Source organism: Zeugodacus cucurbitae, chromosome 2, assembly GCF_028554725.1.
Source record: "Zeugodacus cucurbitae isolate PBARC_wt_2022May chromosome 2, idZeuCucr1.2, whole genome shotgun sequence".
NCBI classification, from domain to species: Eukaryota; Metazoa; Arthropoda; class Insecta; order Diptera; family Tephritidae; genus Zeugodacus; species Zeugodacus cucurbitae.
The window spans coordinates 70692512-70718749 of NC_071667.1; the positions used below are offsets into that span (position 1 = coordinate 70692512).

Below are 26238 nucleotides of genomic sequence, written 5' to 3' on the forward strand. Positions count from 1 at the left end.
TTGAAATTGTGTTAGCAGCGCCGCGATATACCCACTCTCAAGCCTGTTATAAAAATAGTTACCCTCTTAGCTGCACATAGCGAATAAATAAAGCAATAAAGCTGTTGTGCCGTTAGTTGTAACGGGTCATGATGAAGCGAAACGCATAAATTTCTCAAAGTTATTTCCAAATAAAAGATAATGTGATGAGAAATAGAAGGAAACCTTACCAGCAGGCCATTTGGCAGCTATTGAAACAAGCAAGCGCCATTCATTCAAGGCAACCACTGAAAGGAGCAACAGCGCCGAACGCTGGAGCAGGGGAAGGTGCGTCTGTGAAGCCACATTGCTATAACAAAGTTTTTTAGGTGGCGCTAAAAAAGCAACATGCTACTCGTAGGACAAGTGGGTAACCAACCTTCACGAGGAAGCGAACAAAGAAGTCATAAAAACAGAAAGTAAACAAAAAATTAAAAGGAAAAGAAAGCGAAATTCTAACAGGAGCGACCTTGGACAAGCATCTGTTATCCAAGAGAACAATTTCACAGCAGTTGTGCGCCTTGCTGCTTTCTTACCACTGAGTGCGCTCTTTCGTTCATTCACAAATTCTTTTCAGCGTCTTTCACCGCTGTTCTCTTGGTAGCGGCGAATTGCTGCAAGAGAGCGTCTCTTTTCAAATATTACGCTGTCTACAAAACAGTATGGCAACGCTGTCTGTATGGCGCTCAGTTAAAATTAATTGGTAGCAATGCAAATATAAACAATGGCATTCACAACAAAAACAAACACTGTCTTTCTACAAAAACTTCTCTGTTTATATTTGCTGCTGCCGCATTGCGTTCTCTTCTGCCTAAATTATTTTGCGCATCTACTTCGACGCCTCAGTTCAACTCTACGTCGCTGCAGCAAACGACCTACAGCAGCAGAGGCAGAAGCAGTGAAGTAAGCAGCAACTGTGGTAGTGACAGTCGTTGACTGGTGGCGCTTGATTGAAGGCAACTGTGAGCCGTTTGGCTTATTTACATTCAGTCTGATTCTGTTGCCGGTCGTGTGCAGAACGTTAGGTCGGATATATTTTTTTCTTTTTTGCAAGTAAAGATTGTTAAAAGAAGAAGAAGCAGAGGACTGAACTAATTCAACTGCTCGGTCGGACGTTACTCATTCGACGCGTCGCACGACAATCTCAAAGTGACCGCGTTCGGCGCAGGTTCTTAGTTGCGGATTGTGCGTTAATATTTGAATTGAATATCAATAAGCGAATTATTTCGTTTTTATAAATTTCGTGTTAATTGAATACAATAATGAAGTGGCCAATCGAATGCTATTTTTTGGAATTATGTAAATTACTTGATATGAAATATTTTCGCTTCGATTGTCGTGCTTGAATTCAGAATAAGTGTTGAAAATTTAAATTTGAAAACAGGTTAGTGGCTGCTTGAGAAGCTGAATGAAATATCAAGTTATTTGTGTGATGTTGGTGTTCATTTGGAGAAATATTAAATGAAAGTGAGTGAATAGAAGCATTTATGTGGAAAAATTTGAAATGTAGAACTGTAATAGTAATAAATTTCATGTGACAAATTTAATAGATAAATATGGTGCGATAAACAAATAAATGTTTATAAATAGTACTATAAACTAAGCAATGTTATAAAAAAATATTGGCAATGTGGCTTATTGTGATGCAAATTTCGAGCAACTTGAAGCGTGACTTAATTAGCAGAAAAATACGAATATATGTGTAACATAAAAATGCTTCTAGGGGAAAAAATTACATGTGTTAATAAAAATATTGGAAAAATTCGAAAAATTAAATATAATAAATTAAAATAATTAAATATAAAAGAATATTGAATTATTATATTAAAAACTGTGAAGTGTACAGTAAAATTTTGAAATCCAATGCAAAAGTTTTCAAAGCATAAAAAATTGAATTTTGAAAAAGTTTCGGATATCTCCTGGCTGTGAAAATTAACATAAATTTGGCTTCTTAATGCATAGAATTTGAATTGTGGATTATTCGTTAATAATAAACGGTGAGTTTTGCAGATTTTTATTTTGAATTTACAGCAAACAACAAAGTGTTACATTCCGAGTCTAAGCAAATTTAAAATTTTGAATAGCGGTTTTCGAAATATTGTTTTGAAATTTAAAAATTAATTCGATTTTTTTGTGTGCTTTCGGAATCATTAAATTCCGAAAGATAATTCCAAATGAAAAAAAATCAAATAATTTTTGTTGCACTAATAAACTACTGAATCCTATATAAGTTTAATGAAATTATTTCTCAAACAAAGTAAACACTGACCAACTTAATAAACTGCAACACTTGGAAACACTCTATTCAAATCAATACAAATTATCCCATAACTACACTTAAGAATATAAATACAAGTTTTCAAGTTCATTAAATTTTACGGAAAATACTGTTAATCGCCTTATACTTCGTGGAGATATTATTTCTCTTTTTATAACTGACAGACTTTCTTAGGAGGTCATTAACAGATTGGAATAAAATATGACAGCAATTGTCGCTATTGGACACTTTATCCAACTTGCACATAACGATCTAAAAATAATTGACAATAAAATATCAAAGCAAATAACAAAAGACAATATTAAATGCAATAAAATGGAGGAGCAAGCAAAGTAGTGTTTGTAATGGTGGTCATAGCAAAAGTCAGAACATTAAGAAAGAAAGAGAAACGTATCAATAAAAACAAAGAAAGTTGTGTGAAAGCGCAGACTTCATTACAATAACTTGGTTATATGGGACATATTATGGACACACCAGAAAACATATATTGTTTGTAATAAACAAAGTGAAAGTCAAGTTCAACACTCAAACTCAACATTGTTTGCTAAATTGAAAGATTAGATACTGTTCGGTCTAGCTTCTTTCTCGCTTTCACAGCTGATTCAGTCGACCAGTCTCGCCGGTAAAGAAACCAAATTATAATATTTTTAAGGAGTGTCTACAAATAAAGAATATGCAGTTGAGAGTATTCTAAAAATAGCGAAATAAACAAAATTACTCAGGTATGAATTTAGAAACAAACAGTTATGAAATAAATGAATGATGATTAAAAATGAAGAGCGTGTCCGCCATAAAAATGCAATAAAATTTCAAATTAGCCATATTTTAAAAATAACGATTTATTGAATTTCTTAATATTTGCTTAGAAACAACACATGAGAAAGCAAAAAGTATATTAACAGTTATAATCAATAATTTTATGATTTCTTCTTCAAATTGAATCTAAATTAAGTGACCTATGACATATTTTTCAAAAATACATATATTGACGACAGTATCTAGCTTTTTCATTTTTGATATTTGCTATAACGGTCTTTGAAACCAACTAAAAGAGCAGTTCAACTTATTTCCATATTCGTGTTTATTAAATATGTTTTGGCTGCGACTTCATATAAATTAAAATAAACTTTAACAGTGTTGTGTAGAAGACTTTATATGTTTCTGTTGTTATGCCAGGATACAAATGTAGTATTTGAGGTCAAACCTTTGATAACTATCGACAGGATATTGAATTTACTAACAACATTTGACTTTTCCACTTACTCTTATACAAAAATGATGTAGATACCCTATTCTCTTTGATCTCTCAATTCAGCAAAAATAAAAGCGCATTTAGTTGGTGTGAAGATGAGCTTTTCTTTTATATTTTCTAGCTAACAGCCTTTGGATACAGCCTACTATTTGAAAAGTAAAAATACTTTAAATTCATTGAAAATATTTGCCAACAAAATCTCGACCAATGATTACATGCTCCTAAGTAGCCCACAGTTTGCCAACCGCATTTAATTCCCGTTATCAGTCTTCGTTGAACTCAACATTCACCGACCAATGTTATACTGCGTGTACAGATCATAACGGTTTAATTAAAACATCATTTGCTTCATCAGCACCATCAAGCACTTTCCTATCAATCTGTGTGTGTGTTTACAAAGCCAGAGCAAAAAGGAAAAGTAATATAAGCTCCTATGACAAAGTTGTAAGGCTGGGATGTACAAATTTCGACAAACGATATTAGCATTGGCATTAGGTTTTTATTTAACAAATGGAGAACCATTTATTTTCATTGTTTTACCCCTTTAAACTGTTGAAATTTTGACCATACCTTAAGTCACATATTTCCCTTCAGCTTCTTCAAATGATATTTCACACTTTGGTGACGCGTAAAATTCAAAACCAACAAATAATAAAAAATATTAAATGTTTACATACATACATATATTTTCGTAATATATAACTGTAACTAAGTAGTTGCTTTAAAAAAACATGTTGGTGTTCATACAAATTGTTTTCTATTCTCTTCCGCACGTCAGTCTTTTAATGAAAGCGATTACATTTTATGGTTCAATTCTTAATGAGACCGCTGTCATTCAAAGCCAATTGGGTAATGATTATTTGGTAATTTGTTGTCATTTACTTCGCTTAATTGCGTTTAAAAGAGCGGAGGAAAAGAAGGCCGCGAATAAGATTTCAGCGGAAGAGCAGACGCCAAAATGAAGAAGCTTAATTGCTTTTCTACCGTTCTCATTTTTATGTAATTAACTTTTTCTTTGTTTATTTTTGTTTCAAAAGTTTGGTTTGGTATTTTTGGTTGGCCTTTTATGGAGCTCAATAAATTTGTTTTATATTTAAAGTGATCATTTAGTTGATTATCATGACTGACGACTACTGGTTCAATAACCTTAAAGTGGAAGTAAAGCTAAACGAGGACTAGCTAGTGCCTAGTTGTGAGATCGCATGAACAAATATTTAATGAAAGTGAAACTAACTGAGTGTCTTTCAATTGTCTGATGTGCGAAAGAAGATTTAAAATGAAAACAATCGTTTGTAAATATTTTTAGGCAAGCTTAATAATTTAAGAAAGAAGAAGATAATGTAATTCGCCAAATTAAATGGTGTAACTGAAGCACTAAAAATGAAAGGCATCTAAAATTTGTTACCAAGCCATTAAAGTGATTAAAAATTTATTGCTTGCTAACAAATCCAATTGAATTGGACGGTGAACGCCTGCAGCGTACTCTTCTTCAACCGCGAATTATCGGTAATAAAATGCTACAGACACATAAAGGTGCTCACTTGCATGTGAGAGGTGTGTGCTTATATGAGTTTGGGCAAACCGGAAAACATCCACCAGGGACAACAATGCTACGGACCGCACATGCCAAAGGCAATTCGCCGAAACTGTTTCGCTAGTTTCTCATTTGCCAAGCGATTTTAATGTGACTTTTATGAGCTGGCATATTTACTAAGGAGCCCAGTACCAACAAACATATAAATAAATGTATTAGTTCGTTGCCCACTCTAAGAACAAATAATAAAAACAAAATAAATATATTTGAACATTTGGAATGTGAAATTAATTCACCGATGTGGTTTTACTTGTTTCACATTTGAGTTTCTTTTCGAATCTGCCTTTGAGTCTCGTCTGCGCGTTTTATTACTCTAATACATACAAATATCTCTAAATGTGCGTGTGTTTATTACGATTTTTATACTTTTTTAAATGCATAACCAAGTGTCAATCTGTATGTCAGCTGGTTTATTCGCTTTCATATCGATTTCGAATTGCGATATTTTGCTCTGTTAGAAACGCCAAAACAAAAAACTGAGATTTTTGTATAATTTTATGTTGTTATTATTATTTTTGTCGTTGTTTTTCTCTGTTTTCTTTTTGCTTAGTTTAAAACCAGTTTAATCGCACACCGCGCACAAAGAAATTAAATATGTCGCCGAAAAGTTATTAGCGTTCAGCAAGTCAGCGCTTTTGGCTTCGATTTCTGTGATGAGTGAAATATACGATCTGGATGATTAGCTACGTGCTGAGTGGCACATTTTTTCCTCTTTAACAGCTTTAATCAGCAGCTAGTGAGATTTGTGCGTAGGAAATAATATATGCGAGAAATTAATAGAAAAATCGAGTTAGATATTTGGTTTGATAAAACTCATATAAAAATGGTACTCCAGAAGAAGCGCGCCAAAAATGTACTACAACACACAAAATGTAACACAAATTTCTCACATCCACACAAATGAACATAGGTACAAGCGTTTGGTGTTTACTAACACAGTTTATGCAAATTAATTTGATTTTATTATATGTATGGGATGCTTATACCAAAATACAGCATTTTTGTTCGAATATTTATGTACTTAATTATATATTCATAAATCTCCACGTGTTTATTAATTCTAGTTAAAATTAAATGACTGAGAAAATACGAAAAGTCACTCAGGGTTCCTTACATGAATGAGTGTAAAAGGAAATACAAAAAAAAATTAGTATATTCTAGGCGTAGAATTGTATAATTTAATCTTTGCATTATAATTACATAAAATATTTTAATTGCTGATTACTCACCTAAAACTATTCATATCCGGATGTAGAGATAATTATAATAAAGCTTTTCCTTAAGGGATTTATTCCATTTTTAACAAATAACATACACCGAGTCTTAAAAAATCTATGGAATATTATATCATGCTACAAAAAAATATTTTTTCTCGCATGCGATATGTTTATGTTATATCGGCTGTATTTATATGTAGCATTAATATTTCCAAAGCCTACAGAAAAAAAATGTATAAATACATACATACACACATATTTGAACCAGAAACAAAGTCATAACTAAATTTGCTTGAGGCATGCAACCTTTTTTTAGTTTTTGTTTTTGCGCTTCAATTGAACTAAAAAGTTGCCAAGCTAGAAGAAAATTATAAAAAGCATGCAGTGTCATTTAGAAATGAACACAAGCGTGTTTGTCATAAATTATAAATTTTATAAGCCAATCCGCACCGCAAGCGCTCAGATATTGAAAGAGCTCACTGGAAAGAAAGAGAGTATACTGATACATATACAAAAGCATTGCAAGATTTTAAGCGAAAAGATGAGGAAATTACTCAACAGTAAAGGACAGTTTGGTTGAGTTCTTCCTTTCTTTACTTGTATGCTACTTTTCAAATTAGTTATTTAATCCCTTCAACACTGAACTTCCTAGAGATATTCTGAAAATTAGTCTTTGCGTAATTTCAATTAATGCATAAATGGTTTGGTGACTTGGTTTGCTCTGAATAATGTAAATCAATAAACTATAGTTAATAAGAAATTGGGATGCAATATTTCGATTATGAAACTAAAATTTGCCGAACTTTTTGATTCTCTTAAGAGAGACGTAAATGTCTGAAGCATGTTGGCCTCCAAATGGAAATCGATTGTGATTCAAAAAATATTTTCCTGTATTTAATATTTTAAAAAATTTGCAAAAACTCTACGGGATATAATAACTAGGGTTGACGCAACAAAATTTTATATAAGCAAACATATGTTGACATTTGGTGTCAGCAAGTAAACATTGATAGTCAATGGCAAAAGAGCTAAATAAAATTACATTTCATTTAAATATTCATGCCCGGCTAATGTAAAGTAAACGGATGCTCTTAAAACACTCATTGAATTTTACTTTTTCTCCTGTTTTTTTACAATATGTGAAGAAGCGGGTTGATATAATGAAGGAAAAAGTCAAAAAAAAAATATTACCAACTTTTTTATTCTGGGAGATGTGGAGTGGGGCCAAAAAGATCCTCTGTTGAGCAGAGGATTACATTACTTTACAGAATTTTGTAACATTTAGAACTCCTCTCTTATAAGAAATTCTTCCAGAAAGGCTTATGAGAGAATATAAGACAAATTATTTTACATATAATAAACCCAGTTTATAAAATAGAACCTACAGTGAATTTGCATATATTTATATGCACGTTTTTCTGGAGCGTAAGACATTTTAATTATCCGTTAAGCTGAGAGTACTAATTTTATTCTCGCTTGCTTCTCCAGTTTTCGTCTCTATGGCTTAGTAAAGTATAACAGCGAAAGTAATTAATTTTGACGACCCAAAATAGGTAAATAACTGAGTGATGTGTGGGTGTAAGTGAGAGAATAATTATAATGGCGAAAGTTGCGTAGTGGATTAGTCTAATCATGCAAATAGGCGCAGTTTAGTCAATTACAGCCATTGCCTGTGGTCATAATTTTGGATATAGGACAAACGTAATATACACTGAATGATTTATACAGTCAGATAATATTTCTCGTTAACTTAACCTTACTAATATACATACATACTTGGACATACTTTTAACCTGCAATTTTCTTGTTTTGATCCTGAGCAGAATTAAGGGGAATATAATTACAAATATCATCCCAGATCGACTTTTATCATTACTAATACACATACACACATGCACATATTCCAATGTAACCGGTAAGGAGAATTTAAACAAAGAAGTTGAACAAATTAGGAAACAGTAGTAAGTGGTTTGAAAATTGAATTGAAAGACTTGTAAACCAATAGAGATTTTAATGCTGTCACTTTATCTTTTCCCAAAAGTCTCTTTCACTTTCTGCGAATGCTACACTCGAATGCAAATAATCTTTAACCCTTAAATCTGAAGCAGATAAATTAAAAAATATTCTACCAATGCCGACACAGTGTGACACACATACAAATGAAGGTGAAGATAAGTGTAAAACACGTAAGCTTTTGGCCATTTGATCAGTGGCATGTAAAGCAGGCCCTCAACCAATAGAAAAACCACAACAAACAACCGCAATGACAGCAACACCACGAATAGCTATCAAACTTGAAAATTATCATTTATGAACCGACGCGACATTGAGGGTGTGTGTATATGATTTCCTGGAAATATAAGTATCCAACGTATGTGCATGAGTGCTTGCGGTGCCTACGCATATGTAACTACAGCTGTGACAGCTGGCGTTTGTATCCAGTAGGTGCGACACGAAATTGCCAAAAGGCAGCAAATGCTTGGAATTAATTAGATTTTGCGACACTGTCGCTCGGTGTGCTCATTCAGCTGGAATTCGATATCATTTTGTATATGTATATGTACGCCATGATTCTTTAAAAGCACACACAAACTTGAGCACTAACATGCTGCGTAACCACTTTGCGGCTATTCTCATTTTTGTGACCAAATTCTACTTGGGATCAAATATAGGTGGCCGTTAGCAGATCACCATATGATGTATAACGCCTTAAACTGGCGGGAGTAAGCGCGTGCAGCCATATTCTGACTGTCTGCTGGAAAAACGTGCGCTTAACACATTTATGTTTTTTGTTTTTGTTGCTTCTGCCATCTTCTTTGGCGATTTTTTCCTTCAACTGTGAATTCAAGTGAAATAATATGCACGTGCAACTGACAAGTTTAAATAAGTCGACCAAACGCACAGCTGGTAGCTACTTATGTGGTGGTGGCAAAATTATTAAAAATTACACTTTCGCAGGTTTCAAGAAAAATGTTTGCAAAGACAGAATAGAAAGGGGTAAGGAATTAAGCGTGTTTGTACATACAAATATCATTTTTTTGTACCGTTAATCACTGGAAGGAGTTACCTTTGCCATTAATTATCGTAAAGAGCTTTTGGAATAAAACAACATTGTTTCTATATTAATATATATAGAAGGTTCCGAAAAAACCAAAACGGTGGGTAAATTTCCTAAAAGGTTTAAGCACATAAGCATTTAGAACATTTATATGATTCAAAAAGAGATTATTATTTGGTGAAAATAGTCAATATTGTTTTAATTTTGCAATAAGGAGAAACGAAAACATTGAAATAATGTTTGGGTACTCTTAAATTGTTAAGTATACGCCCTGCCAATCTTACACTCTAAAGATCTCTAACCACTTAAATTGTATAGGAAATGAGTTTTTTGTTGTGTGTGTAATGCCATAGAGGCAATCATTTGGGAGAATTTTATTGTAATAGCAAATGAAAATGAACAAAATGGAATAAGAAAAGGAGAGAAACCAAGTGTTAAAATAAAAGAGCGTTTAAAAGTGAGCTAGAACCGTTACAAATTTAATAACCGTTAAAAGCTACCGTTATAAAGAAAATTGCAACAGAAAGACAAATTCAATTTTTTTCGAAGAAGTAAAGAGTTTTGTTTACTTTTGATACAACACGAATTGCTACGGTCACTTGTCTGTACAATTGCCCACAAAAAAGCAGCACAGATACACACACATCTATAAATATATTTTTACTAAATATTTCTAAAAGATTTTTAATACATCTTCGGATATATTTGAGAAGGTGTCTCAAGTGAAACAAATAAATATGTCGCATGCCAAAGGACACTCGGCTACAAGAGCATATTTGTGTGAGTGTTTGTCTGTATTAGTTGGTCGCCAATATCAAGGCTAATGTTGACATTTCTTGCGCATTTGCTATTTATTAGGTCAGTGGCGTTATTATTGACGCTCTGATATTTCCCCTTGTTATTTATTGTTGCTACAGTTGTTACTTTTCATTACAAAAATATTCTTTTTAAACACGTATACATATATACATAGTTTTCTATAAATTGCCATATTTTGACTTAGCAAATTTTATTTTAAAACGCTTTCATCAATAAATTTGTGTATTCTCTTTTTTATATTTTTCGCTTCAACCGCCTTAATTAATGAATTAAACATAATTTCTTTACAAATGAGTAAATTCGCCGAGTGCAATAAAATTTGACCGAAATTTTTATTTCTTCAATAATTGGCGTAATTCAGTGCGGTTTACTAATTAATAATGCCAAACGTGTGTATATTTAAACAAAGCAATGTTGAAATTTATGAGTCAACAATTTGAAAATGTTTGTATGTAGATGTGTGTACTTTTTACAAAAAAGATCGGCTTAAATGCTTTTCTGAGAATAATAAAACAAAAAAAATAAATTAAAAAAAATAAAAATATTTACAATTAAAATTAAAAATTCTTATGATATGTTTTTGTAAGATAATTTTATTTCTAAAATAAAATTTAGTTGAAGATTTTTAAAAATTATTTTTAGAATAATTTTTAAACTTTTATTGCGACTATTTCACAGCAGTATATTGCTGCAGCCTTTATTTCAATCTTGCTAAACTAGTGACAACATAATTTTTTACTTTTATTGATTTGTTCTTAAGAACTTGCGGTTTTCAAGCATGTTCTCGCAAATATTTTAAACTCAAAAGATAAAAAAATATTTAGCTGCTCATTTCATACGAAGTCAAGCCAACAAATTAGTCTGCGTCATCGAAGTGACACATAAAGGCTAGGGGATTTGTACTTGCTTATGTAAACAAATATTTCACATATTTATTTTGCTTCTCTTTTTTTCAAAGTGTATCAATGGCCTTTAAATGCCTGCTAATTTTAATTGTTTCTGCTTATTGTGTGGTGTTCGAACCGGGATAATTATTTTTTATTTGATTTTTGTTGGTGAATTATAGACAGCGGTTAATTTGTTGAGTATTAAATTGGGGCATCGCACCCACAACAATAACAAATAAAGCGTAAATAAACAATTGGAATTAGTAAATAAAATTAGTAGATCTATATGAAACTGACAACACATAATCAATTTAAGAACTTATAAGAAATGGGTTTTAAAAAATTATTATTTTTTATTAACTTATTAAATTCTACAACATCCCTTGAATATTATACTAATATGGTATAGAGTATGTATGACAGTGTTATAAATTTGAGGCAAAAATTTCACTGAAAAGTGGTCCGGTGGCAGTAACTTCAATATTTAGGTAAACAGAATATGCGCATATTTCTACGCTCTTTACAAGTATACATATTTAATAAAGAACACGAGAGTATAAAAATATTGATATTATCGACATGAACAAAAAATTATTTCAACGCAGTTTACAACTACGTATCTAAATATTTGATTATGTATACTTAGGTTGCGGATGAATAATTTATGCGATTTTGCTTTCAATTTAAATTTATTTAGCATATCTTGCCGACATTGCAGTTTGACTTAAGGGCAATAAACATCCGGAAAATGGTTTAAATATAAGACGTTTGAAAGACAAATAATGTGTGGGAAATAAGATCTCTATCAAGAAATAAATTATCGCATGTTATATATTTTAAATAAATTTTAAATAAAGTTAATAATCGAAATTGAGGAAATATACATTTATACAAATTAAAAGAATTTTTATATAAACTTATTTATTCTTGAAGAGGAAAGCCAAACTGATAAACCAATTTTTATTTTAATCTGCATTTTTTAAATTTGTATGTATGAAACTTAGAAAAACGTCTATTTCAAATGTTATTTATCAAGAATCATCATTAACTCAAATGCAATTATCAATTGTTGTGGAATTTTATTGTTGTAGTTGTACGCTTGTTTAAATATTTGGCGCTCAATCAACAGAATAGAATAAAATCGTAACAAAGACGCATTGATTTCAAAAAAAAAATAAAAAATTAATATAAATTGCAAAAACCTTTACATTTCAGCAATTTTATTTATATTGTATATACGTACATAATAAATATCAGCGATAGATATTATATATAAACAGATGTATGCGCATAAACAGAGAAACAAATTGGTGTGTTTCACGCAAATGCTAATAGAAATAATCAGTGTGCTCAAATAGATATTTGAAAACATCCATTGGACCCCGTTGCATTCATTCTCTATATATACAAATATAAGCCACTCCAGATGCAACAGATTCCATATCTGCACTGCCATAAACTGAGAGTTCTTGCGAATGACTTGATAAAACAGAACCAAAACAAAAAAGAAAACAAGAAGTAGAGGGAAAACAATTAAATCTGTCTGCAGAAATGAATGAAATATGTGCTCACATGTGCTTTTCAGTCATGTGGATATGAATATGTGCGTTTAAATATGCATACTTGGCTTTGTTTTTGTTTATTATCATAGTGTGAATCTAATTAGGAATATGCGATGACAATAAAATTCCAATTATTGTCAAAAACATCAAATCAGCGTCGCTTATTCTTCACTCGCATACATCATCATTATTGTGTCTTTTTTGTACGTAATTGCATTATAAATATATGTGGCAAGTTTGTTTTTCCTGCCAGACATCGTTGATTTATTGCGTCTACACATTTGATTAAATCGATATGATTGCGGGAATCTCTAATTAATTGCCTTAAGTAATCAATTAAGACTGAAATAGATATTACATGAAGTTAGGAAGCTTCTATTTTATTTACAGAATATTTCCAACATTACAACCAAAACTAAAATACATTTGCAAAGTGTCTTTCTTCAGTCAAGAATTTAATTTTTGAAAAAAATTACAATAATAAACATTTACAGAAGAATTTTTACTTTGACCACTTTAACTTTTCAATTTACTGCTTTACAGTTCATAGCATGCTCTATAAGATAACAGAATGAAACACTTGACAATGCAAGTACACATGTACTTACTAAAGCATATGAGACCATATCATATTGCAGTGTACAACAGGGCAAATAATAATCCTAACATATATACGTTAAGCTGACTGGCTCGCCATTCGCGTAGGTGGCTGCAGACAGTAGGGGAAAATTGCAATTTCATATATTTTTTATACAAAAAGCAAAGTAAATTTTCTACGGGATTTGTAAAGATTTGTAGTAGAGGTTTGCAGATGCAGTGGGGATATTTTGAGCATAAAGCAAATATTAAGCAGTTAAGGTGAATTTGAGGGTGAAAGCAGAGTACAAAATAGCCTGTGTGTGTGAGTATGGCATATTCTGAAGCAATTTAATGCACATTTAGTTCGATAATTGTAGCATCTTGTAGTTTTATCCTGATCCTGATATAAAATAAAAATTGCTTTTATGATGTGTACATTTTGGTATATCTAAAAATTGAGTTTAGAACTTTATTTTCGCATAATCGATAAATGGTTTAGCGCATTAGTAACCAAAAATTCATACAAAAATTGTACAAGAAATAGATGTTTTACAGATTATCCTAATGTATCTACCCACACATATACTTATGTTTGTGTTAGTATTTTGCTATTTGGAATCGTACAATGTCTGTTCTATCAACTATATGGAAACTAGATAGCCATATTTCGTATTGTAAGCGATTTCCTGTTTGCAAATATATATGCAAATTTACTGGAATATCGACGGTTGTGCTTTGTAATGGAATGCCAAATGCCATGGAATGGATATCAACAGTGCATATAAAAACACAATGTCATGCGCTTCACTTCTTGCAACAGTGAAATATATGCACGTGTATGATGCGTGGATTGAGCTAACTGGTTCTGATGTTGCACATGAGTAAAGTGTTGCACGGTGTCATGAATAGTTACAAATTTAAAAGTAATTGTACTCCGCTAAAGTTATTATAACTTTACGGTATTTGTAAATTTCCAGAGTAGGGAAGAGAGACTAAATTGAATTTATGTTGTCCAAAAATGTACCTGTTTAATGTCAGTGGAATATTATTTTCACAAACAGCTACATATGAATATGCCAACAAGTGGTGTTCCACAGGGCGTATACGTTATCAGTAGTACATTATGTATACTTTGTTTGTTTACCAAATCATTTAGCGTGATGTAGTGTAGAGTTTGACATGAAAAATTAATTACTGAAAGAGCACATAGTAGTCATACCAAATTAAAATGGAAATATTATTATTCGTTTTGAAAGGATTGTTACATTTATCAAAATAAAAGCACAAATGGAAGTTTCACTGGATTAAAAATCTCATATTAGTATATCTAAATCTTATTCCGTTATTTATAACATCATTTCTCGTCTTCTTCAACTATATTTTCGTTAAAATGTTAAAGTATCAAAGAATATCCATCATATTGACAGTTATTTCACATTAAGAGTTAATTCATTCATTTTGCTTGTATACTACATTTCTAAATTCCAGAAGCTTAAAAGATTAAACTCCGCATATAGTATATGTATTATACATATAACTGTTGATTAATATCAACATAATAATTGTTTCATTATTTGTCTTGCCACACATTTGCTATACAAAAATTTGCAAAATAAAAAATACAGATATTCATATTATTATATATATGCATATTCTACATTTATCTACCACCCAAGTCGTCGATCAGCTGTTGATAGTGGCTACCAGTTAATTATCTACTCATATTCCAACGAAGCCACAGACAAGTTTTTATATTGTTTTTCGTGATTTATAGCTTCTATGAGCGCCTTTTATTGCATATTGTATAATTTTTGTATTTGTTGTATTCTTTTATTTTTGATTTTTTTGTTTTTGCTCGTGCAAGCAATCAATAATTCTTGAATTATCTTTATTCTATGCGATAAAAATAAGATTATCAATCAATGGCGTTATTTTCTACAAAAGCTGAAGGTATTTATATTTTTTACCAGGTTTCCGAGAGAAATAACTAAATATAAACAAATCTCAAACATCATTATCTCTAATCGATATATTTAGTATCATAAAAACCGACGTCACGAGTGACATAAATTATCACAGAAGCACAAGTCAAAAGTTGCACACATTTACATGCATATGTATGTAGACTGTATAGACTATACATATGTAAAATATCACATATAGAATTTTAACAAATACTTCAAACATTTAATTGTAATCTAAAAATAAACTCATCAATTACACAAGCATACGGAACTATTGGTTTCTAACCAATCACCTATAGAGCTTTATTGCATTCCGTCAATCAAAAGGAAATATTTATTAGCCAATTATTATATACATATCTAAATTATGTAATTTATATGCGTTTTTCTATTCATTGAACATAAAGCACACAGCCAGTCCTCAGAAATATAAACATGGTTGTTACTGCGCAAAAATATATAGTTGTTGTTGTTGTTTCTGACAATTATATGCGAGTATGGGCTTACATCCGTTAACTTTTTGCGGTTGAAACGATAAATCAGCGAAGTTGGTGATAAGTTGATGAGCGCGTGCACCTGCTAATGAATTGTAATTAACCAAGTTCTCACCATACTCATCAGTGTGTGTGTGTTTATTTATGCGTACGTTTACCATGTTTACCATGACTGTTTAGTGCAAATTATGGGAATAAAAGAGTTCAAAGTCATCAGCTAAGCATGTTTTTATCTGTAGTGGGCTTTTGAAGAACAGAAAGCTGAAACTGCAATGGCAACAAGCGTTTGGTGAAATTAAAACTAATATCAGACACCTTTAAGAGTCAACCAGGGTTCATAAATTTCTGCGCAACTTGTCCAAGGAAGCAGCAAATTCAAGTTTTCAAGTATAAGCTTTTTGAAGTCAACACATAAATTCAAAGCACTTTTAATTTTCCGCTGAGAACACTTTAAACTCATGACTTTTAAGTTTATGAAATAAGAGTTTAACAGAAATTCGAGGTTGTTTAACTCACAAGCAAAGTACATAAGTGTTTTGATCTTCAATTAATTACAAATTTTCCATTATAATTTGATCGAGGACTATAAACTGTTTAATATTAATTTAACCCTTTGCATAAAGGAAGCAGCAAGTGAAGCAGCAAGTGAAGGCATACGTTTCATTTTACTACCAACCAATCTTCACGAAATTTTTCTTAGCTTTCCATGTAACATCACAGTTTAACAACTTAAATTCAGAAAAGCTAGGATAACGGCGAAAGCTTATTTTGCAGTTGTATATACATCCATAAATGTACATATGTATATTTGTGATATTAATAGAAGTATAGTGTATATGATTGAAATTACAAAGAAGTATCTTCTTGTGTATGTATGTATGTTCTTTTGTACATGAAACTCTGCTTTCAAATAACCGTTAAGTGATTTATGTTTTCACGATGAGCCGCTGTCCTCAATTTATTGCATTCACGTGGCTATTCCTGTTCACAGCGAGCACCATAAAACTCAGACACGAGCTGGAAAAAACGCACGCGAAATTCCAGATATATAATAAATATGTACACATGTGTAAAAGAAAAATCTGCGGTCATTGGTTCGTCCTTGCACCGTCGCTTAAGTAAACATTATCAACCACACGGTGTCGTTTATTTACGTCTGCTGCATGGAAATTTCCAAATTGGTTATTCACAGAAAAAAAACATACGCTAAATGGCCGTTGAGTGTTTTTATTTTTTACAAATTGAAATCAATGCTGTACCTCATAAAACTCTAATTTATCTAACTTTCCCTTTGTAGAATATGTATAAACTTCTGTATATCCACATATGTCGTGGATATATGGATTTGTTACGATATAGAAAACATGTCTCAATTAGCTTTGATATTGCACTTCCAATAGAAAACACGCTACCATAGGATAATGAATATACTCGCACTTCGCTGATTTGTATATTAGTGAAAAGTAGATGCAATCTAATCCAACTCCATGACAGTTAGGTGTGAAATTCCCCGTTAACGCGAAATTTTTGTTTATGCAAAGTGGTAGATAAATTTTTATCTTTTCTATTTAATATTTGCGTGAAAAGTTTCGAGAACTCAAATTTGTCAAACTCAGCAGAATTCCTGCTAATTGCTCAATTGTGTTAACGATTTTATTACAAGAGTGTGAGAAAGCGAAATTGAGCAGAAGTTATACATCTGCCATGTCGTGCTATGCATTAAAATTAAGAATATTAGTTAAGTTCGGGACTACAAGTTCAACGCAGGACACTCCTTGTGACTAACTCAACTTTGGTACCTACACCGCAGTTTGAACTCTTAGTAATTTCAACAGCTCAACTTGCATTATAAACCAAGCTACTTGGGATCTGTATCATAAGTCCTTTTTACCTTAATTAATTTGCCTAAACCCCCATGAAATTGTTGGGCGCTTCACATAATCCCTGTTCATTTCATTTTTTAAGTCAGCAAAATATGAAAATACCGTTATACACTACATTCTAAGCACCAAAGAGTAATGCCCTAGTTATCAAAGAATTTCCACCCAAGAGCAGCACAGTAAACAATCGCAATTAGGCTTAACTGCTGGGACTTGTAATGTCAAGCAGTCAAAAGAGCTTAGCTGGAAGCATAGGCGAAGAGGTAGGCAGGCGATAAACGTTAAATGACACTCGTTCGGTAGCTCGGTAGCTAAACACCTGAGTGCCCACCCACATGCTACTTGTGGAAGTACTTTCAATTACTGAAAATTTTACACTTTTCTCATTTTGCTGACCACGAAAATTGTTCAAACACCTACGCATGAAATTCTAGTAACAGTGTACAGAGAAAGAGTGGGAGAGAAAGAGAGAAAATTCGGTAATTGTAAATGGAAAGGACGTGTTTTGAAAAACACACAGTCGCCAGCAGTTTTTTAATTTCAAGTGTTGAGGAAATTAATTTTTTTTTTTTTGTTTGTGGTTAAATAGTCCTGAGTATTTCAGTCCAACTCACTTTTTTACCTTTATATGTGCTCATGAGCCTAAAAATGTACAACGCAGGATAAACAAATAGCAAGCCCATGAATCCCTCTTCAAGGAATGTAAGTTTTCCACCAAAGTTCTTTAATTGCTTAAGTAGTTTGCATTCTATAGCATAATAGAGATTAGAGAGCACAGATTTCTTCCTCTTTGTATTTAATTTGACTCTCCTTTTTTACCTTTAAACCACAACTCTACATTCGAATAGCTATTGTTGACAGAAAGAGTATGACCAGCAAAAAAATATACTACAGAAAAATGGCATGCGATATTTGAAATAGATAAAAAAAAATCTCATGAGAGAAATTTAGGATATCCGAGATTAACAGAATCATCATCACCAAATAACATATTTCTCTCTATGTTACAGCCAAGACCGCGCCACAACCAAATAAAATGAAATTTCACACCAGCAACTAAGTTCCACCCCCATCCAACGCTGCAATTACTTCCTCCTGTTAGACAAGATGTTTTCCCACGCACTTTGGCACCCTCAGTTGGCAACAGTTGCCATTGCCGCCGGTACTTTAGCCACCGCCTCAACATCTGACGAAATGTTGCTCCTCGATGACGAGGTCGCAGTAAGTCAAGCGTACTATACCAATTCGCAGCTCTTTGCCTTTGACTCGTCCTCCATGGTGGATCTCCAGCAGCTGCTGCAGAGCGAAGCGTTCAAGCACAATATGTCACTGACACTGAACATCTCCACGGAGAACCTGACGGATCTGCTAAACACCGCGCAGCTGAATCAGACCTGGGAGTCGCCGCAAGAGCAACAGCTCCCCATGTCCGTCTTGATTACGCTCACCGTCTTCTATGCCATCATATTTGTGGCTGGTGTGTTGGGTAATCTCATCACATGCATTGTCATATCGCGCAATAAATTCATGCACACCGCCACCAATTTCTACCTCTTCAACTTGGCGGTGTCGGATTTGATGTTACTGCTATCTGGTGAGTTTCATTTGTATCACATATATTTTGGATAAAATACATACAGATATAAAATTTTGTAGCATTCTAGTATTCAAAATAAATAATATTATATTTCCATTATATATCAATGTTTTGAATTTTAGGTGCGCCTCAAGATGTTTACAGTTATTGGTATCCCAATGCATTTCCATTTGGCGATGTAATTTGCATTCTTGGCAGTGTTTTAGCGGAGACAGCTACCAATGCGACCGTGCTGACAATAACGGCATTTACCGTTGAACGCTACATAGCGATATGTCATCCCTTTCGGTGAGTACAAAGCGGTTCAAAGTAATTAACGGTTTTATTTCGATTTTGTTTTCAGCTGTCATTTGTAATTCGTCGTTGATATATTTTTTAAATTATATTTATTTGTAGTTTTTTAATCAAGTTAGGTGCACTTCGCTTAATCAGTTAATGTGACAGCAATAATAAGAACAAGCAGTGGAAGACACAGTTATTTTTGGATTTTTGTTTTCACTGTTTTCTACAACTTACAGTTTGAACAGACAGCTTTTCCGATTAATTGGAGCGATATGCTTTCCTATTTTTAGGGCACTCCACACAATGTTGCTGTTTCTCGATTACCACTTTAATTTACACAGTCAAACACGCACCTATTTGAATATAATATATTTTTGTATCCTTCAGTTCTGCACTCCATGCGTACCTAGTAAATGACTATCTCTCTTTTCTCTCTCTTCCGCTACTTCTTTATCGCCTAATTGCAGACAGCACACCATGTCGAAGCTCTCGCGCGCTATCAAGTTCATCTTCGCCATTTGGGTGACGGCGCTGCTGCTCGCTCTGCCACAGGCAATGCAATTCTCTGTTGTGTCCGAGCAGGGCGGGACATCTTGCACGGTAAGTTCAATGGGTTGTAAATGACCATTGAAAATGTAGTAGTCTAGTGGCTACCTTTACCTTTCTTATACATTTCCGTCTATTACATGCTGAAAAATTGCTATCTTCCCTCTTTCACAGATTGGCAATCACTTTGTCGAACATGTTTTCGCCGTATCGGGGTTTATCTTCTTTGGCGGTCCCATGACGGCGATTTGTGTGCTCTACGTCCTGATTGGCATAAAGTTGAAACGGAGCCGCCTGCTTCAGGCAATGCCACGGCGTAGTCTAGATGTGCATCGAGGGATCAGCGCTCAAAGTCGTGTGATCAGAATGTTGGGTGAGTTGTTTATTGTTGTTATTCGCATAAATCTCATTCGATGTTTTTATTTGAAAGTTGTATTCAAGTTCCTGAGACTATGCGACTTACTCCGCTGCACTATGTGTTCAACCTAATATTTTCAAGCTTATTCCTACAAAGGCATTACACAATCCTTTTAATAAATAAATCATATATTTTTATGAAAACTATAATTGTATTGTTACATTTGAGGGAATTAGCACTTAAAATATTAAATATTCCTCGAGCACAACAAATATTTACATAATTCCTTCATGTGATTTCATCACGCACCTGTTGCGCCACCACAGTTTCGGCAAAACAAACAAACCGAAATAGACGAATCTCAAACCTCTCTAATTCAGGAGTACGCTATGCCAATCCTTTTAGAGGTTCCGGTACAATATGCCTAAGCAAATATTTACATAATTTTGTGTTGGCGTCGCAAACAACACGCCTGCTCAAGTCAATTAATGTCAAATTGAGCAGCGGGCGATCGCTGCCGCAACCTCTTGCCACACGGTCTGCACGCGAAGCCAACATTCAACAGGCTGTATCGCCAAATGAAAATTTTAATATAGCAGACAGATAATTTGGATAAGGGTAGAGGGTGAATGTTTATTTTGGCTTATTTAGCTTATTCATGCGATGGCTGTTAGTTATGGTTCAGTATAGTCTCTATTTTTAGGCTTAGGAAATCCACAGATGTTTCAGCTATACATATATTTGGTTAGAGATCAGTTTATACACATATTCCATGTCTCATTGACTTTATCTTACTTTTTGTATGGAGTCATCATTCCCATATTATGTAGATTTATAAATCATTGACGAGTTTAAGTTATGTTTGCTCGTTTGTATGTTTTTCTTTGTTTCTTCCATTTTGTGTTTTTTCTTTTCTTTTTTCTTTTTTCTCTGATGGCGCGTCATTTACAAATGTTTTCATCCTCTCTGCGTACAACAGTTGCCGTCGCTGTGGCTTTCTTCCTCTGTTGGGCACCCTTCCACGCGCAACGCTTGATGGCTGTGTATGGCAGCAGCGCGAACATTGAATCTCAACTGTTCAAAGATGTCTTCGAAGCTGTCGACCTCATATCCGGTGTGTTGTATTACCTCTCGACCTGCATCAATCCGTTGCTGTACAACATCATGAGCCACAAATTTCGTGATGCTTTTAAGGTGAGCTAAGTTAAATAAACTTTATGATTAGGTGAAAACAAATTATACTAAACTCATCTCGGTCTCATCTCGCCTCCACTTATTTAATATACCCCTTATTTTCCCCCTTATTAGTCCATTTCAATGGATCTCATATCAAGTCCATTAGTTCCACAGTTACCAAAATATTACCTCATGATATCGAATCTAGTTTTCGCATAGAGCGACGTCCAATTCCTTGCATGATATCCCTCACCGTCTAGTCTTATCATATCATTTCACATCTCATATCTTCGGAGGCCCATACGATTTCACACAATAATTTTAATGTACTTCACGTTTAACTTCTTAAATTAAAGAATGATATTTATTTCTCCTTCGCAGGTAACTTTAGCTCGTCAATTCGGACTCCCCGGTCGCTCTCAGAGTCAAAGCCACAATTACAGCGCCCTACTGCGACAGAACGGTTCCATGCGTCTTCATACAACGGTGAATAACAATGCTCTCGATCACTACCACTCTTACCGAGTTATGCAATTGCATTGTCGTGACCAAAGCCATCATTTTTCTCTGCAGGACAGCATCCGAACAACAACAACGACGACCACAATCAACAGCAGCGGTGGAATGGGAAGCATGACTATGGGCGGAAAGGGTGGCAATAGCGTTAGTCGTCGTTCATCCAATCGTTCGCGTTACACCTCCATCGGCTCGCAATCTCCGCTTACGACTACACTGAGCAAGCGTGATGAAATCGCCACCAATCAAGTAAATGGTTTAACTGCAGCGAAACAACAACAGCAACACCATCACTTGCTGCAATCTCAATTATCGCAACGATCCAATGGCGCCGATAGCAATATACTACTAGACATAGAATTGGGCACAGCGCACAACTATTGTCACGTTCGTCCGCAGTCGGTGGGCATAAATTGCAATCGAAGTGATAACTTACGGCGCTCCGTCATTAGCAATAGTATGGTGCATGCGCCGCGTAATGCGCGACCTCTTTGCGATGATCGCATGTCGATTAACTCGCAAGAGTGGGACAGCAACGCCAGTCAGTATGAACTTGGCGACACTCTTTGTATGGGTGAACTTGAGTCCGAGTTGGCGAAACCCGCCACACCACACAGTCTGACAAGGGCGCGTATGTCTGCCCCTCAACCAGCACCCACCGTACAACCGGTTAATTCCATAGCGGAATTGGACATTCACACTCCGGCACGAACGCGTCTCAAACTTTCAAAAATAATCAGTCGACGTGACCAGGACACTTTGTTGGCCAAGTCTGCGCCGCGTGCTGAACTAATGCGAAGCGCCTCTAACACCCCTAATGTGCCTGGCTCACCGTTTACGACGTACGAAAACGATAAGAAGAAACAGGCGCGTAACGCGAACGGCGCGCGGACACATAAAACGTTTGACTCCATAACAGGCATCTTTCATTGGCGAGCTCGTAAAAAAGAGCTGAATGGACGACATGTCGGCAGTGGTGGTCCAGGTGGTAGTAGTAGGTCGCGACAGGACAGTATCTCTACAACTCACACAAGCTCTAGTACTCCCACCCCACGAACGGCTCTTATGCGTAGCATATCGTCCACGTCACCGGCGGTGCTGGAGTCTACGCTAAATGTCGAAATGATTGGACAGAAATTGTGAATGGCATCGTCAACAGGCACACACTCGCAGACACAGACACTACGAAAGAGTGCAGCGTTAGGTTCAACTTGAGAAAGTTAGGTAAACGTAGACATGACATTTGTCCGGTCACCGAGACCAGATGGCGTCATAGTTGTACTGTGCGGCACCTCACGTCCTCATTTGCACCCTTATATGTTTGCTAGTGTACTCACTTCCCACATATGTATCCACATGCACTTAGAAGCCACGCTTGAAGCTCAAAGCTACACAAATTGACACCAACTAAATTGTTGAAAACAAAGAATCACAAGTTTCCCAAAATCAGTCTCATACTCGAATATGTACAAACAATCTGTCTCCGTCTCCTTTCATCATCATCCGCAAAGTCACGAACATAGAAAGTGCGAGTTGCCTAAGTCATCTGTCTCGTCAGCGTGTTAGGCCACTTATCTCCGCAATTTGTTGCCACATCTAGCCAACCACGTAACACGCATATATTTCAGACAAATGAAGGTTCTTGTGTCAGAGTGTGTATCAGAGAATGCCATTGTAGATTTGTCGCATCGCAACCATTTGCCACATTTGCGTAAATACAGAAATAAAATAAATTGTAAGAAATCCCTAGTCAGACAGTCGTATCGCTACAAATGGCATGACATTAACTAAAAGCAGACTCAACCCCACTTTGAGTCCGACATATGTAAATGACAATTCTCAGCCACTGTGAAGAGAGAAAATAGAATAGATTTAGCGCTAAGAACGAGATTTATGCTTATGATTATTAGCACATTAAAGTTGTGGACATAACGTATGGAAAATAATATATGCCTTTACTTAACATACCTTAAAATAAAATAAAATAAAATAAAATAGAATAAAATAGAATAAAATAAAATAGAATAAAATAAAATAAAATAAAATAAAATAAAATAAAATGAAATGAAATAAAATAAAATAAAATAAAATAAAATAAAATAAAATAAAATAAAATAATATAATATAAATAAAATAACATTATACAACTTTTAATGGTTATTATAATATTGACGTGAAAGTGAACTTAAGACTTTTCCCCATTCCAAAATCCACAAGAGAGACATAAAACTAGCACTCTTAACACTCTTTGTGGCGCTAAAAACTTTCTATCTCAAATTCATGTTGCTGAGGATTACACTAACAGATTTGCACTCAAACTATCATAAAAATTGTCAGCTTAAAGCGTTTGCGAACTTCCAAAGTACAAACGAGTACGAAAATAATACAAAAACAAATTAAACTACACAAAAAACGTGCACAATAAAAGCGTTGAAAGCGAACACTTAGTATTTAAGATTTAGATAAGATTCTCCATTTCACACAGCCTTTTCCCTCACACACACACACGCACCTCGCTCTTGAGAATTGCCACTTAGTTTTTAAGTGTTACAATGCAAATAAAATTCGAAATAAAAATTTTTAAATTCTAAGTGTTTGGCGCCTCTGCTTTTTATTCGCCTCTCAACTTAGTGCGTAGACACTTATTAGCGTTGTATTATACTGTTGGCTGTATAGCTGCCGGCTTAGTGAAACTATAAAACTGCAATTTGCTTAAATGAGACTTTTAAAAAGCGTAATGTAATTAGGAAATAGTAGTTTTAAATGCTGTTGAATTTATTCCTAGCGTGCAGAGAAAAAGTTTAATTATGTCCGTGCTTATGGAGTTGCGGAAAATGGCTGTGCCCCACGATTTACACTCATACATACATGAACAAAAAATGCATAGCGTAGTAGATAGTTAGTGCCGTGTACTTATGTATGCCTACGGTTTATGAATTAATTGTTGGTATATAGTACGATAAATACATACAAATGTACATATATACAAAATGAAAGTTTAGTTTAGCTCGTTGTATTTGCTTAAAGCGGTTTAAGAAATTATACGTATTTATATATATGTATGTATATTTTGTTAATTTATATTTATGTTACTTTTAACTGTAACTATGTATTTTAATAATAAGAACAAAATGAAGTCAACTATATTGATTAAGAAATCACAATAAAAAACATTTTAAATGGTTTTAAAATTCAAAAAAGTGTTTTTACTATAATCTGTTGGTATGGTATGTATTCAGAATAGCTTCTATCAGCAAATTTTAAAGGGAGACATTCAATAATATGCAATATAATTCAATAATAAATCTATATATTAGAGTGAGAAAATAAAAAAAACTGTAAGGTTTTACCCTACCAACCACGCTAATACACCAAACTACTACAAGTGCGACTCCCTTCAAGTTATTGCGCTGCAAAAAATAAAATAAGTAAGTAAAACATTATACTAGTGAATAGAGGTATGTTTGGGGTCGATCCACAGTATAAAAATATTATTTTTTTATAATCACTGTCACCTCTCGAATGGGTATTGTATTCTCATCCGTGGGCATTTCTGTCACGTTAAAACTTGTAAGATTCTTCATTTATGAATAACATAGCTAGCTTATATATTAGATTAGTTCAGATATTCGACCATGGATGAGCACCGTTTTATGTCTCGCGAACCACTTGTCAAATCCGCACTAATTTTAGTGCATTCCATTCCTATAAAGCTATTTTACCTTATTATACCATTAAGCATCTCATTAACCTATTTGGAGTAAGCGACTGAGTAATTAAAAATGCATTAAAACAAAAATAAATAAATAATTATAATTATTTCTCGAAATATTACTCAAATAAACGAACCGAAATATTAGTCTAACCGAACAATTAAAATCTCTAATAGGTCACGATCACATATTACAGCAATTAACTAATTGAACAGTGGTATGTCATTGATTTTAAATTAATGTAAATGCAACTCTGTGAAAAGCTACGTCATGATTGGGAAGGACCTCTCCGAGCCGTTCGATGCCAAACGAGGTTTCAGACAAGGTGACTCAATATTGCGACTTCTTTAACTTAATGTTGGAAAAAATAATACGAGCTGCAGAGCTAAATAGAGAAGGTACAATCTTCTACAAGAGCGTACAGCTGCTGGCGTACGCCGATGATATT

General features: G+C 33.9%; 1 protein-coding gene across 3 annotated transcripts; it reads left to right on the top strand.

The window, feature by feature from the left end:
* Positions 1 to 1004: 1004 nt before the first annotated feature.
* Positions 1005 to 24342, top strand: LOC105209211 (tachykinin-like peptides receptor 86C). 3 transcript variants are annotated; one of them, XM_011179509.3, is made up of 8 exons: positions 1005 to 2015; positions 18613 to 19196; positions 19322 to 19487; positions 19949 to 20081; positions 20202 to 20400; positions 21365 to 21579; positions 21943 to 22047; positions 22135 to 24342. In XM_011179509.3, the coding sequence occupies exons 2-8, from the start codon at positions 18710 to 18712 to the stop codon at positions 23218 to 23220; spliced, it is 2391 nt and encodes a 796-aa protein (XP_011177811.2). In that variant the 5' UTR covers positions 1005 to 2015; positions 18613 to 18709; the 3' UTR covers positions 23221 to 24342. The 3 variants fall into 3 exon arrangements, with proteins under 3 accessions (XP_011177811.2, XP_011177810.2, XP_054087717.1); XM_011179508.3 differs by having other exon boundaries at positions 21943 to 24342; XM_054231742.1 differs by having other exon boundaries at positions 1005 to 1402; positions 21943 to 24342.
* Positions 24343 to 26238: the final 1896 nt, after the last annotated feature.

What these genes read in the sequence shown, in the direction of transcription:
- LOC105209211 (XM_011179508.3), top strand. Translation starts at nt 18,710, where the DNA reads ATGTTTTCCCACGCACTTTGGCACCCTCAGTTGGCAACAGTTGCCATT. An exon ending in TTTGATGTTACTGCTATCTG is followed by an intron (nt 19,197 to 19,321) that starts GTGAGTTTCATT and finishes TTTGAATTTTAG; the next exon opens with GTGCGCCTCAAGATGTTTAC. An exon ending in AGGGCGGGACATCTTGCACG is followed by an intron (nt 20,082 to 20,201) that starts GTAAGTTCAATG and finishes CCTCTTTCACAG; the next exon opens with ATTGGCAATCACTTTGTCGA.